Source organism: Pezoporus wallicus, unplaced genomic scaffold (assembly GCF_028554395.1).
Source record: "Pezoporus wallicus isolate ANWC-B61680 ecotype Strahan unplaced genomic scaffold, APGP_CSIRO_Pwel_v1 contig_8042, whole genome shotgun sequence".
NCBI classification, from domain to species: domain Eukaryota; kingdom Metazoa; phylum Chordata; class Aves; order Psittaciformes; family Psittacidae; genus Pezoporus; species Pezoporus wallicus.
In genome coordinates this window covers 337443-353169 of record NW_026639380.1, presented here as the reverse complement: position 1 = coordinate 353169, position 15727 = coordinate 337443, and the positions used below count along the sequence as shown (strand labels likewise).

General features: G+C 38.1%; 1 protein-coding gene across 1 annotated transcript in view; it reads left to right on the top strand.

Annotated features, from left to right (window-relative positions):
• Window positions 1–13693, top strand: part of ERO1B (endoplasmic reticulum oxidoreductase 1 beta) — a 31573-nt gene extending 17880 nt beyond the window's left edge. The window contains exons 7-16 of the mRNA XM_057414451.1: window positions 506–626; window positions 717–763; window positions 1899–1910; window positions 2744–2770; window positions 4210–4302; window positions 4474–4720; window positions 5502–5571; window positions 7614–7700; window positions 9130–9263; window positions 10127–13693. Of these exons, the coding sequence (XP_057270434.1) occupies window positions 506–626; window positions 717–763; window positions 1899–1910; window positions 2744–2770; window positions 4210–4302; window positions 4474–4720; window positions 5502–5571; window positions 7614–7700; window positions 9130–9263; window positions 10127–10187 (899 nt within the window). The 3' untranslated portion in view covers window positions 10188–13693. The remainder of the gene's footprint in view (window positions 1–505; window positions 627–716; window positions 764–1898; window positions 1911–2743; window positions 2771–4209; window positions 4303–4473; window positions 4721–5501; window positions 5572–7613; window positions 7701–9129; window positions 9264–10126) is intronic.
• Window positions 13694–15727: the final 2034 nt, after the last annotated feature.

Below are 15727 nucleotides of genomic sequence, written 5' to 3'. Positions count from 1 at the left end.
AGGTTTGTGGGGGGAAAGAGTGATTTAGCTAAAATATACAATACATACCAACTACAAGATGCACTTCTTCACTCTTGTCTTTATTAAGAAGCCCTTTTAGCAGTATACCCACTTCAGAAAAGCAGCCCTTCCAGTGAAATACTGCCAGGCAAATAAACCCTGAATTTGAAGCCCATTTAAAACAAAATACTGTTTATATCTTAGCATAGGGTGAGAGAACATATTGCATGACAAGTGTGTATGGTGGAGTTGACGAAGCCATATGGATGTTCAGAAACTGTAGAAATTATGGCCACATAAGAGCCTTTGGAATAAATTCTATACTTTCGAGCTTTCTGTTTGTTGTGGATATTGCCGTATTTTTGTGTACAATGCATCTATAATCCAGCCAGAAGATAGTATTATATAAGACCTCTTATTTATATTAAAATCTGTGACTGTTTTTTAAGATAAAGTCTTTTTTAACTGATGAGTTAGAATATGTAACAAAAGGTTTCCTATTTAGATGAGAGATCTCCAGATGCACAGTATGTGGATTTGCTTCTGAATCCAGAACGTTACACTGGATACAAGGGGCCCTCTGCTTGGAGAGTGTGGAACAGCATCTATGAAGAAAACTGCTTCAAGTAATTGGGAGGGAGGGGAAGCCGATCTTTTATATTTGCACTTCAGTTTAGCTTAAAACTGATATTTATGTTTTCTATCTTATTTTTTAGGCCTCGATCTGTTTACCGTCCATTAAATCCACTGGCACCTAGTAGGGGTAGGTCTTGCCTGTTTTATTTTCTAATGCATTTCTTTTAATATAGTGACTTTCCCAATAGAAGTGATACAAATAGTAATGTTCAGTCTGTAGATGTGCTTTCTGCTTTTTAAATTTCCTCTGTAGCAGTAGCTGTTCATTTTCAAATACTTAGACAAAGATTTGTGAGACTTGATGACGTACATGCTTAAAATTATTGCATAGGAATAGGCATATTAATGTCAGGGGAGCTAATGTGAAAACTAAAATACATCTCAAACTGTTTAGTAAGTGTTGCAGTAATTTTCCAATGTGGATGGGAAGGAGTTAAAGTTCAATAAAAAAATCAGCACTCTGTGTTCTTCCCTTGGTTGGCTGGGAGTTGTTGCTTGCTTGGGTTTTTTTCTAGAACATTATCACTTTAGCTCATAGTCATTTTGGTATAATGTAGCTTTACAGTTTTCATCCATAATACTTAGTGCATTACAAATGTACAAATAATTGCATTATTTGAAGAAAGAGTGGATACTTAGGAAGGCTCAGTTATCTGCAAGCATGGGTAAAAAAAGTGTGCCGGTGACTTGGGGTTTAAGTGTTTAAATTTAAATTGAAAACTATAACCTGGTGTTGCAAATGAATCCACTTTCTCCATCAGTATGTGTCATTTCCCTTAAAAATAGCCAATAGATTGAGTTAGAAAACATCACTACACATTAGGAAATCAAGATAGCTTTTAGTAATGATAGCTATTAAGATCATGTACTGCTGGTGTACACAAAAAGAAGTTCAAGAGCAGTTTAACTCAGGGGTCAGAGTTTCATAAAGGAGCATTGGTAATATTGAATAATACAAAGATGACTTCCTAATCATCTTTCTGAAGGTGAAACATAACTTCCAAGAGTATGCAAATAAGCTGCTAAGATTTCAAATTCTTAGTGACTTTCATTACTATTACTTGTTTAAACTCAGGTGATATTGAGGAGGAGGAAGATGGAAAGTAGCCTACTTTTTGTAGATTAAATAAGGTTTCTTGCATTTATTGTTTTCTCAGTGTTTGTAGTAAAGTCTGTGTTTCATTACTGCTTTGCTGTGGAAATAATCTTTTTAATGCTTATGGATTTTTAATTCTTGTTTTGTTTCTTTTTTTTCCCCTAAGGAGGAGATGATGGTAAGTCACCTTGTTTTGCTTGACTTGCAGAAATGAAGTAAACATGGAAGAGTTTTGGATATCTGATTTATTTGCTTTATTGTTGTTGCATTAAGGGGCAGGAAAGCTATGATTTTAGGCAGATGATTGATCAGAAAATGTTTTTATTGAGGTAATTCTTTCATTTGGAGTAGGGGAATGAGTGGGTAAGAGCAGAATACAGTTCTGTTGTTGATTCTTATCCTTGTAACAGAATATGTGTTGTGATAATGTTACTAGCAAGGTAACTGGAGATGCATAGATTAAAGGATTCTTGGGTCTCCTGCTGAGCCTGGTTGATACTGATGTCAGATTACTTAAAAGAAGAGGGACAGTTTTTTATGTACTTTCTTGAATGTCCTTTGAGAAGGTGGAGAGAGAGTGGGGAGAAAATTTGGTCTGTCTACAGTGAGACAGACTAAGATTTTTCAGTCAGCCGAAAGCTCTCAGGCAAAGACCTAAGCCTACAGGAAATCTTCAGAAAACTGTCAAGATAAAGGCTATCAGATATAATTACACTCTTCAGTCACGTTTTTCACTGCTAGCACATCTAATCAGGTTTGTGCTTCTATACATTTCTGAATGCCTGACCAGCAGCTTAGTTGTGCCCATTCTTGTATTTCTCCTATTCTGACCCCCACAGATTTAAACTAACCTCAACGTTAAGCCACTTCAGTGCCTCTTCTCACTTTAATAGCAGAGTTATTTAGCTTTATGTCCAGATGGCAGCTAATGTTAGTATGCGTAGTATTTCAAAGCTACTGTGATGTTGAAAATGAATACTCTTCATTTAACCATATACCTTGTATTTGCAGGAGAATCTTTCTACACATGGCTAGAAGGTAAAAGCTCTTGGATGGATTAATATAATGTTAAATTCACTAGAAGAACCATTGTAGTAGGTTTTTTTTCATCTCCCCAAATATTTTCCATAGTGCGGGATCCTTAATAAATTGTGCAGAACTCCTGAGTGACATTCAAAGAATACTTTTTTCTTGAGGGTCTTTGGAAATCTCAGTCATTCAGATGGTCTGCTCCTTTAAACCCTTCAGTGTTTTACCTCTTACAATGAGGGAGTTCACTCCAGTACCATCTGCTTTGAATTTTCTGCTCATTTTAGGCATTTAAATGGGGACATTATTATTAATAACATTGCTAAGACCTTTTATTTAAAAACAGCTTTAAAAAAAAATCAGAGTTTTTGATGGCTCTGTTCCCAGTATATAAACTAACATGAGTGTAATGTGTGTTCAGAAGGCAAAGCAATTTGATTTTTATTCATATTTAAATGGAAAACATTATTACAGTGGTAGCAATCAAAATCACATTTTGGAGGTATGTGGAAAAGTAAATGAGTTAAATGTATTTAATTTTAAATTTCATTCTGGCTCTCATAAGCCTTTCGCTTGTCTCATTGGAAATCTCTGACTGGTGCTGTTGTAGGAAAGCATACAAATTTATTTGCTATTTAATAGGTAGTGTTTGTAAATGAAGTCATATCTCAGCCTCACAGATGGGCTTCACCATCAGCTGTTGCTTCGTCCATTTGTGGAGATTGGAGTGGCAGAGAAGTCACCCAAACATACCTTTGAGAAAGGAACAAACTTCTTAATTCCAAGTGTAATCTCTGTCCCTGGGTCTAAGTGGTATTGTAATTTCTGCATTTAAATTCTGTTTTGGCCACCCAATGCTGTTGCATTTCTCTTTCCACTGTAGAAGTCAGTACCTATCAAAGTCATTTTTTGCTAGGTTTTGCTCTGTGTATTTAAATTGTCAGTGAATTTACAGTAGAGCTGGGAAGAAATAGTTTCGCTGTTTTCCAATGCCAGAAGGTTTCCTGAGGTATTTGATGTTTTTCTGTAAGGTTGCTAATTCAGTGGTAGGTTTAATTCTAATTAGGATATGCCACAATATAGTTCTGGCCTCCAGAATGTTAAAATTCAAGGCTATTTGATATTTATTGCTCAAACTTTGTAAGCATAATATTTTTGTGTGGCGATTTATCTGTATTAGTTGACTGCAGGCTTATTTGACTGTATTTATTAGAACACTGAAATGCCAAGTAAGAAGTGTCAAACTTCATTCTTAGTACTGCTTTGTATAAAAGAATTAAGAGGTAAATTTTTCCCAAGGAATTATTAACAATGCTTAAGTGCTGTAATTGTAACTCTTGAAATCTAAACAATGTGGACTTGCATAACTGAAATATCAAGGTATATTCATTTTAATACATTAATTCTAGTGTTTAATTTGGGGTCTGTTTGCCTTTTTTCCTGGATAGGTCTTTGCCTTGAGAAAAGAGTGTTTTATAAGCTCATTTCTGGACTTCATGCTAGCATCAACTTGCATCTGTGTGCAAATTACCTTCTTGAAGGTAATTTAAATCTATTTAAAATTGCTGGATGGAATTCTACAGTATCTGTAATATGTATTTGTTGTTTTCTGATTATTTTTTGTTGTGTAGTTAGTTGTTTCTTTCATTCTAAATATGTGTCTTTTACTTCTCCCTCACCTGTTTTGTTTTTTTTTTTTCCCCTCTGTATAGAAACATGGGGGAAGCCTTGCTGGGGACCAAATGTGAAGGAGTTTACTCGCCGCTTTGACCCTCTTGAAACAAAAGGAGAAGGACCAAGGAGGCTCAAAAATTTGTATTTCCTGTATTTGATAGAGTTACGTGCTTTGTCGAAGGTTGCACCATACTTTGAGCGTTCAGTTGTTGACCTTTACACTGGAAATGGCCATGAGGATGCTGAATCTAAAGCTCTCTTACTGGATATCTTCAGGGACACCAAGTAAGGCATAGGATTTTTTTTTTTTATGAATTGTTTGAAATTCTCATTTATATTCACAAGTGAGAACAGATGAGTCCTTGACAGGACAAGAAGGAGAGTGGAATGAAGAAATAACATTAAGTAATGGGAGAACAAGAGGAATTTGTACATTTGACAGGAAGAGATGAATATTTTTCAGTTTGAATATACCAATCTTTAAAAAACAAAAAATTAAACAAAAATTCCCCTCCTCCCCCAAACCCCACACAACTCCCTACTACTCTCTATTTGTTGCTTTCGCTGATTCTTCAGTATAAGAACACAGTGAGTAATCCAGCTTTTATCATAGACTTCCGGGGTTTTAGCTATCCCTTCTTTCTTCTGTTTAGTCTGTAAAGTTTTTTAGTCTGGTTCCTTCTTGCTAATTTTTGTGATTTGTAACATTCTGTATGGTTTTGTTGCTGTCCCTGCTAACAGTCTTGGTAGGTATTTGAGATGTGGTCAGACAACAATCAACTGAAAGGTGAACATTTAAAACAGCTGCAGTGTATATTAGAAAGAAATCTTGATCAGTGGAAATGGAGTGAAGAAAATTCTCAACAAAACTGTAAATAACATATTTCAAGTTACAGTGATTGAGCAGTAGATCTGATACCATTCAGTAAATTCTTAAGAGCTACTTTGTAAAAACTAGGAACTCTAAAAAGTATTGCATACTGATGGCATCAGCTGCTCACCAAGCTTGATGGAACACAGTATGTCAGCATTGGGGTTTTTTTATTTTGCATTTTGTCTTTATTAGGTCCTTCCATATGCACTTTGATGAAAAGTCCATGTTTGCTGGAGATAAAAAAGGAGCCAAGTCATTAAAGGTAAAATTTGTTTTCTGAATCACATCCAAAATACCCATTTTGGAATTAAGTTGCCTTATTTTAGAAAATCTCTCTACCAACCAGAAATGTACTGCAGAGAGGGGAAAAGGCTGGGGTAAAAACTTAGAATCATATCTGAGGCCTCTTAATTAATCTACATTATAATAAATGAATATGATGTGTTGTCCTGAGCCAAGCAGACTGAAATCTGTGGTGTAGTGCCTTGAGTCTGCCATTAGGACTGTGGTGAGGCAAATGAGTTGAACTGGATTACCAGTAGACACAATGGTGTTTTTTTAGATAGTACCTGTTTCACATCAATATAGAATCATAGAACAGTTAGGGTTGTAAAGGACCTTAAGATCATCAAGTTCCAACCCCCCTGCCATGGGCAGGGGCACCACACACTAAACCATGTCAGCCAAGGCCCTGTCCAGCCTGGACTTGAACACTCCTAGGGATAGAGCATTCAGCACTTCTTTGGGCAACCCATTCCACTGCCTCACCACCCTCACAGTAAAGAAGTTCCTTATACCGAACCTCAGCTTCCCGTGTTTAAACCCATTGCCCCTTGTCTTATCGCTGCAGTCTCTGATGAAGAGTCCCTCTTCCGCATCCCTGTAGGTCCCTTTCCGATATTGGAAGCCTGCTATGAGGTCTCCATGCAGCTACAGTGATGTCTGCTTAAAAAAATACATGCCCTTTATAGTATAATATCTGATTGATTGATTGATTGATTGGTGGCTTGGCTTAGTGAGCGAAGATTTGGGAGGGGCTTTAACCATGCTTAACTACAAGCACGATGACCAAGGGCATGTGAGATATGCAAATCTGGTTGGAAAAAAGGGTGCTTAGGCAATCAGGAAGTGTCCGACCAGGACTGTCATCTCCTGAGCCATCTTGAGCTACCCATGCGCTGGTCCGCCCACATGCAGCGTTGGATCTGCAGCTACCCATGCACCTTGTCACCTACCGTTTCCACCCTCGCCTGTCCTTACAGACAAGTGAGAGTAAGCCCTTCCAGCCTGCGCAGTGGATTTTTTAGGCTCCGGGGACAGCGGCAGGTGGGGAGTTTGGCTGGAGCGGTACACCTGTCAAAGCGTAACGTAGGTGTCCTAAGGCGAGCTCGGGGAGGATGGAAACCTCCTGCGGAGCAGAAGGGCAAAAGCTCGCTTGATCTTGATTTTCAGCATGAATACAGACCGTGAAAGCAGGGCCTCACAATAGTATAATATAATGCAATATAATATTACATTTAATATCAGAAAAGCATAGTTCCTAGACATGGGAACCTAATGTGAATGTTGTTACTACCTAGCAACTTCCAGTGTTAACATGCAGGTATTCAGATTGGTATGCACTACAATTACACACCTGGAATGTGCCTCAGTAAAAAAAGTCTGGTTTAATACTTGTTAACACTTTTAATACTTATCTCACTAGTAGTATGGAATTTCATCAGCATTAGAGAGAATGCTGTTAGAAGGGTGCCATCATCAGCTCAGCTGGTGTTTTTCTGACCTTAAATATTTAATTGAAATCATCTTAATTAGTTCTGTGCTGTGTTTGCTTTTGCTCTGACTGAAGCTGCAAAGCAGCAAGCTACCCATAGCTTTGGACAGGAAATGTCTTTTGTGAATTGTAACATGTTTTCCTGCTCATGAGAAAGGCGAGTTGGTTCGAAAGGGATTTGAATAATAGAAGAAAAATTGGATTAGGGACACAAATACAGTACTTACAGCTCAGAACATTTTGAGATAGTTGGTAGAAACTCAGTGTATTACCCTGAATGTTCTGTATTTTGGGTTTTTTTTTGAGTTTGTTTGGTTTTTATGGAATTAACTGTTAGCAGTGTCTTGTAAACAAAGTTCTGGGTTTACATGGAACTTGGTTATGGCCTGACCACAAAAGTAGTGGGGTTTTTTAGTACTAGAGAATTGATACTGTAGTGGTACTAGATTAGTTAGCCTTGTGTTTTTGCGAAGCTAAGAGACACTTTAAATTAACCTTTTTCTTTGTTTGTTTTGTTTTTTAATGGATAGGAAGAATTCAGATTGCATTTCAAGAACATATCCCGCATAATGGATTGTGTTGGATGTGACAAATGCAGGCTGTGGGGCAAACTACAGGTACAGTTTATTGTGTGGAGGGGGAGGTTAGAAGGTAAGCATTTGTTTCAGTCTGCCAGGATGCCCCTTACCTTAGCATTCAGACTTTCTGTACATGGTTGATATTTGATATCCTTACCTGTATATTAAAAAAGGACATATCTTTAGTTCATTGTTAAAAACGGAGTTCAAAAAAAGGGTCGTTATGTTTAGCCAACAGCTGTTTAGTTTACTAAAAGCTATAGTTTTTATTCTCAAAAAAAAAAAAACAAAACCAAAAATTATTTAAACCAGATGCTTCATGGCAAAGTTTTACTGGCAGTCAGTAGAATCACCTGTGGGAAGCCTTCCTGGAAATACAGCACTTGCTTACTTGTTAGAAAATCCAGTGTGGGACTTAACTCTACAAACTGAGGCATAAGAAAAAGAAGCAATTCAGATGTTCACAATTTATGCAGAAGGCAGCAAATGAATGCAGAGGTGCATAGTAAAGCTGGAAGTTGCAAACCAATATCAGTTTCTGGACACTTACTGTTTTCATTTTATTAATAACAAGATTTTAAACCTCAAGAATAATGTTAAGTCCAGGCTGAGAGAATAGTTGTTCCTGTGAGGTTTCTACTGTACTATATATTCCTCTGTAGCATTAAGCTTATCAGAGTTCAGTTTTCAAAGAAATTTACAACATCAAAAATTCGGTCGTCTCCGCTGTATTTCTGGAGTTTTGCCTACTCTGGCCTAGTGGACACTTCTGATCTGTTGTTTTTTCCTTCTCACTCAAAATGGCATAGGACCAGGTTCCCTGACCTATAAAATTCTCTTGCAGCCAGACTTGACCACTTTTTGTCAAAACCCAGTGTTTTTTTTCTGTTGTCCAATTAAAAGAGGAAATAAGAATAGCTTCTGCTGTTCTATTTCTGTATAGAAAATAGGATTTGAAACTGAAACTGCAGTGTCTGCCCCTAGGACTGGAGGTGGAAAAAGCAGAAGTGTTGTGATACCTCATAATAAAATCTAGTTTGACTTTGAAGGGGGATGGAAGAGGATAAGGGGCGAGCTGATCCAACAGCTCCTGCCACAGCAGAGCATCTCTAAAGCAAGAGGCAGGAGGGACTGGAAGTCATGTAACAGGCATGTTTTCATATGCATCTGCTGTGCCCGAAAATAAAAGAGGTGGGAAAAGAAGAGATCAAATACATGAGGATGAAGAGCAAGTATACCTGGGGAAACAAATGTTCTCAAATAAGTGAGTGAACCTGGTACATAGTCGATGGCAAGCGTTTGCATTTGTGTCCTTGTTGGTGTGTAGTTCTTTGGGTAAAGGGAGTGTCAGTATAGAAGAATTGCCTGGATTAGTAATTTTTTACCTTTTTTAATGGTTTCTTGAGTGTTTGGAGGAGTGATCTTACTACAAAAAAACCCAAAAAACGCTGCACTTTTTTCTTTGTAGACTCAAGGCTTAGGAACTGCTCTGAAAATCTTGTTTTCTGAGAAGGAAATACAAAGCCTTCCTGAGAATAGCCCATCAAAAGGTTTTCAGCTCACACGTCAAGAAATAGTTGCTCTTGTAAATGCCTTTGGAAGGTAAGTTCTTACCATTTGTGTTGTAGAAAAAACATACAACTTCAGTGTCAGCACTCGTGTTCTATGGAAAGTTGGCACTCTACAGGTAGCTTTAGCTTTTTAAAGGCTGGATTAGTGGTACTGATAAACTTCATGCCATTAAAACTGAGTATGTGGAGTGTTGATATGTTAGCCTTGGTCATCATTCTGTGTTTGGATCTAATTTATCTTTCTATCTCTAATCTCATAAAGTCCATCTTGTGAGAGCTGGATTTAAGTCTCGTAAACACCAGTAATCATTAGACTTTGAGTACATGTTCCCCTTTTTGAGCATGGACTACAGCTATTCTACATTTTGTATTTGTTTTAAATGTGTGCATGTAAAATGTAGTGAAAAGAAATGAAAAGTACTTGGGAAACTTTTAACACTCTCATTTTAGCCCTTAGCCTTTTGGATATTTGTGTATGATGTAATTATTGTTAAAACTTTATCCTATTCAAGTGATGAAATAAATTAACAGCTTTAAAAGATGTATAGAACTTGCTTTGTTCATCATGCTAGCTCCTCACATCTTGAATTTAACAATCAGTTCCTGTTTAAAGGAATGTAATAAACATTATTACCTCTGCTTAGAGTTTAATGAAGTCAAGACCATTAAGTGTGTGTATATATATATAGTTTAATCCCTGTAATATAATACATAAATACAATGGTGAGCCAGATCTTTCGAGAGAAAGCAGTATCTTAAGCGTGTTCATCTTTTGCAACAAAACTGTGTTTGTTAAAAACGAAACAAAAAGCCCCCGCGGAAGGATGGAAGGTGATGATTTGCACTTCTCTTTCACAGCTGACTTACTAACACTGAAGGGTTTTTGCTTTACAGGCTTTCCACAAGTATAAAAGAGCTGCAGAATTTTAAAGTTTTACTGCAACAAACGAGGTAATGAAGGCCTTTGCACAACTCACTAGTGAAGACCATTTACATGACTGCATTGAGCAGGAGGAGCTAATCCTTACAGGACTCACATGAACTGAGAAAAGTAAAATCGAATACCAACTTGAATATTTATGTTTAAGCTACGAATGGTTATTAATTAGAGGAGATATTTATGAATGAAATATTATAGTTTTTAAATGTGTAAATTATGCTGATCTGTTTATTTTTAAGTTCTCTGCTCACAGTCTGTTGTACTGAAACTTCATAAATGTTCTTATTTCCTTGCCTTTCTGAGACAGTTGTTTTATATGAAAACATATGTACCTCTCCCCTGACGTGGCCGGTTCTGAGGGAGGGTGTTCGCCTCTCCCCAGTACTGAGCTTCAGTATATTCTGGGGATGGGGTTATGCTGATTCTGGCTGTCTGAAAGAAGAAAAGAGGGGAGAAAAACAATAAAATCAAAAAGGAAGTGGGGCTCCTGTTGAGTTCTGCCTTCTCACTGTAATAGGAAAGTTATTTAATGGAAATTGACTGAGCAGAGATTGCATTTCATAACGAGCTCTATTGCATTGTGCTAATAGCAATGTTTTTTTTCCTTTCATGCTGCTTTTCACAATTTCCTTTTTCGTTTAAAACACCTGCCTTGTCTCTGGTTCAGCACAGCTCAAAGTGACTTTTCTGCAGCCCCCTGGCTACCTGCATTTGCTTGGGGGCGCAGTGGTCCAGCGGGGGGGTGGTTAGTGGAGCACTGCTGGCTGGAAAGCCTCAGTCAATCAAATTCGCATCCACCACGTTTTATTTTCTAGTTTGTAATCACAGGTTCAGTTTCCAGAAATGGTCTTTTTGATGTCTGAAATGTTAAAATAGCACATTTCAGTCTTTGAGCTATGGAAATATATTTGCTCTTTATGGGTTGTGTTTTAGTGCTGTGCTTACAAGGTCAGTGCAAAAAGTAACAACTTGTGTTTTTGTAGTGACTTTTAAAAAAAGATCCTTTTTAAAATTCATTCACACTGACATTTACCACTGCATACTCTATCTATGCAATCCCTAACTGTCTTCTTTAAAAGGACATTCAGTGTAAAAAAACGGGTATGTTAATAACATTCATAAAATAAGAAATTACTCATGTATCATTGTCCACAGATGTGAGTGGTAACTTACCATTGTCCAAACCAGAATCCAGAAAATGATTAGTAGCAACCAAATGTTGGTTTAATTTGAAAGGAAGTAATAAATTGTTTTAAACCAGCATGTTTCAAAGTGAAGTTAGGAATGTGGGAAGTGCTGGTACAGCGTAGATGCATCTCCTGTTTTTAAAACACAAAATAAAGTGCTCTTAAACTTTTTTCACCCTACCAGATATTTAGTGCCCTCTTTATATAATTGATTGTAACTGTGTTGGCTTCAGTAATGTGGTATTTTACAGCTGAGATTGTCTGAAAGCTGGAATATGTTCTATGTCCTTTGTTTCCAGACTAGCCTCAAATTTCTACCTGACTGGAAACATGACAGACTATCCTGCTGGCACTTGCTACTAGAATGAATATTGTTTTTCAAGGAAGTCAACCCTCCTGAGTCAAACTGGGATAAGAAAAAAAATAAAGGAAAAAATAAACCCCAAACAAACCACCAGACACCTCCCCCAGGTTTTGGTGGTAGTTTCACAATTTGACAATGAACCAGTGGGAAGTTTCTGTTTAAGCCAGTAGTTAATGTGGTGTTAGAGAAGGCTGATGCCAGTCTTACCTAGCAGCTTCTCTTGCCTGTGGGCACTCGCCTGTCTGAGCACATCACCGCAGGCTTCCTCTTTCTAGTTAGTGGAGAAGAGCGGGTGATTTCTAGGTGGTTTCATCTGGTTTATTCTGAACTCTGCATCTGCACCCAGGAGTTCATTTTTCTCCATTAAATTGAAGTAGGAATCTGGGTAATTAGCTCAGATGTGAATAGTTGTGTTTGGTAAGGGAGTTACACCACAGGTATCTAACTCTTCTGAGTAATTGTATATACTGACATAGCGTAGTTTTCAGATGGCCATTAATTCTTTTGGATTGACCTGCAAAGGCTAGAACCTGTAGGCTCACCTGTGAGAAGAATGCTGTATAGTTGGGATTTATCTCTGTTGTATAGTGCCTAAAGCTTGAGGCAGGATTTTCTGGTTGAAAAGCAAGTGTTGTCTGTGCTGCCCCAGGAAGGACCAGAGTTTCAGAATTGTTTCTTTCCTTTTCCCCCTTGCTTTGTGGGGAAAGTGAATTGCTTCCAACCTTATTCTGGGGGTGCAACTTGCTACTTTTTTTTCCACCTGTGCCTGGCTAAAATCTAGACACTAAAGCAGCACCACGTACTACCATCATGTGCTTGCACATGGGATGGGAATGGCCCTGGTCACCTGCTCTTTGCAGCCTTCATTGGCACACTGCAGGCAGTTAATGTTAACGGTTAATGCTGTTGGGTAAGGACATAGAGATAGGAAGCTTTTCTTCTTTTCCTTTGTCTCATGAAAACACAGGGTGCAACTGACCAGCAAATCCTCTGTGTGCGTTAAGTTCTGTTGCGTTTGAAGGTACGTCTGGCTTGGTGGTCAAATAAGGAAGGCGTTTCATTTCCCTGTCATTGTAGGAATAGGACATAAGGTTTTTCCGGTTACAAATCCAGTTGAAACAATTTTCCTGTCACCATCTTTTTTACTGTATTTGATGTACATTCTGTGACTCTGCTGCCTATGAAGTTTTGCCATGCGAGTCGGATGGCTTAGTTCTTTATATGTTAAATTTTAGAAACTTACAGATCTGTTTTTATACTAAAGAACAAGGTTAGTTACACTGCCCATCACTTGTAAACTATTTCAGATTCCAGCTCCCTATTGGAGATCAGCTTGTCAGCGTTGTCTGTTGTTCATTTTAAAGTACATTTCCTTGAACAAATGACCCAATGATTGTAATCCCAGAGGTAGCAAGAAGACAAAGACAAAGCACATTTCCTTCTTCCCAAGTCATGAAGGCTTATGTGAAATGGTAAAAAAGACTTGGTGGAGACCACATAGGTAGAATGTAGGGCACTGTTGCTGAGCAACTTCCTCTCTAGTGCCTGAGGAGGAAGGTGAGAGTATAGATGCAAGCCAGTGAAATAGACTTATGTAAGCTGGGCTAGGAGGAGTGGTTCCCTACTTCAGCTGGAGACTTGTGCTGTATGTTATTGTATGTATATGAAATACACTGTGCCACACTTCCTGGAGTTGAGTTTGGATGGTTGGGTTGCCTTTATGTGACCTTGCTTTGTGCTTTTCTGGGAAATGACCTGTAATATGTTGTGAATAACCAAGATGCTTATGTTTACAAAGTAGCAATTGGCAACTCATCACCTGACAACTCCTCCATATGGCTAGCCTAGGAAAATGTAATATTTATTAAAACCAGAATCAATGTTGGAACTGCTTACTGAGATCTGAACACTTCCCAATCTTTGCTACGTTTGAATCGATCAAATGCAAATTAAAGTATTTTCTGCTACAACCTCTTTTTGTGAATGTAATTTTTTGATTTTCATTTGAATTGGGTTGTATTTTTTACCTTTTCATTTACCTTTCAACTACATGTGGTAGAAATCAAGTAAATTATTTACAGGTCAGCCATTTAAACTTAAGCTGATGAGCAGGCTTTTGTTCTCACTTTAATGCTGTTCAGAAGGTGAATGCAACCTGTGTGTCTATTGCTGTTTACAGTGCATTGTGTGTGTGTGTAGGCACATCAGAAATTCATGTCCCAGAAGTATGTTTCTGCATGAACATGACCCAGTTTAGCTCCATTTTAAGTTCAATCGTTTTAAGAGGCAGAAGGGCTTATGTTGAAATGAAGCTGGGTCTGTTCTGTCCTTTTCTCAGCATAGCTTATAACATCAATTTTGTTACTATTTGTTCTGGTTGGTTCACCCAGTGGGACTCTTCATGTGAAATTATTTCCCTTACAGGGTTTCTGCAGTGCTCTGTTTCATTCCACATATGCATTTGTAACAAATTATCTCCGTAATAAATGTGATAGACACAGTTCATCCCCAGTTTAGGTGGGTAAGTACTTGTTACACAGGTGGTAATAATTATAGTGATTTAATTTAAGATCCTGCCTTTCCCATTGTTGTTTAAATCTGTGGTTTGATAGTATTTAATTCATTGGTGTGCTTGGTTATAGTCTCTTGCCGTTCCACACTTGTGTATACTGGGACACAAAGATCAGGCTTGTTTTAAGCACAGAATTCTCATAACTGACTTTTTTTTAGCTGTGCAGTTCTACCTGCTGTGGAAGAAATACAGTTCCTGCAGACGTTTCTTGCATGAAGTCAGGCAGTTTTGTACAGACATGATCGTAGAACTCCAAAGGTTTTAATAAAATTATTGTTCTTCTCCCAGTGCTGTGGCACCTTTTTCAGTCTCTGGCTGATCATTTAATCGGCTTGTTTAGTGAACATTTGGTAGGAAGTGAAGAAACTAATTGGAGCTTTGGAGGGTTTGCAGGATGTGCTCTGCTTCTGCCAGAGCTTTATACTTTGGGTTTACCACAGAAATCAAAGACACTGTGGAAGACTTGTCATATTAATGTGGCCCTACTGTGCTTTCAGCTTCCAAACAGACCTGATCAGATCTAGTCCCCATCTCTTTTTTATCCTCTGTGAAATGTGTACCAGAATTCTCTACTTCTAGTACTTTCTGAAGTTGAATATGAGGAAAACATCAAGCCTGTTCCACCATTTAGGGATGCTGTAGTTCATCTCAAAATTAACTACATGTTTATAGAAGTAAATATTACTAAAAGAAATTAGATTTTCTCCTAGGGAAATCTGAATTGATTGGCAGTATTTGTTTCACATGGGAAAGGAGGAGTTGATGCTTGAGGTGTAGAGTACTTCACAGTAGAGCATACTAGTCCGTACTGGGCACAGTAAAAAGACCTGGAGTAGGGGTTCCTACTCACCTTAGCAAGCCTAAAAATAATTAATGCTATGCACTAAATCTATGTGCAAATGTCACACACTAGCATGATATTTATCTACCCTTTCCACCCCAAACCCCCACACTTAGCCCTGAACGTACAAGGCTGAAGCAGGGCTTGGCTGACCTTTTTCTAGTTATACAGAATTTATCCTCTAGGCCCACCTGAGGTTTTTCTGCTGTATGTATTCCTGGCACTTGCCCTGTTCACAGACTGTGCTTCCTAGGTCTTTAATATATAACCAAGTACTGTTACAGTATTCTGGCTAGGTATTTGGCTTACTCTTCTACATAATATACCTAGAGCTGATTGACAGAGGTGATCACATAACTAACTTTTCAAACATAGGAATTTTCAGCCTGCTTTGCTGTTCACAATGCCCCAGCAGAGCAGATGCCCATCCCTGTGCTCTGAGACTGACCCTCCAGCTGCTGAGAAGATAACAATCGGCTTAAACAAATGTCGTGTGTTTTGGGGTGGTAGCTAGAGTGTAGATAACCTTTAGCCTCCAACCAGCTGGCCACATGGACTAAGCAGTGATGATCCAAAGAGTAAATTGTGCTC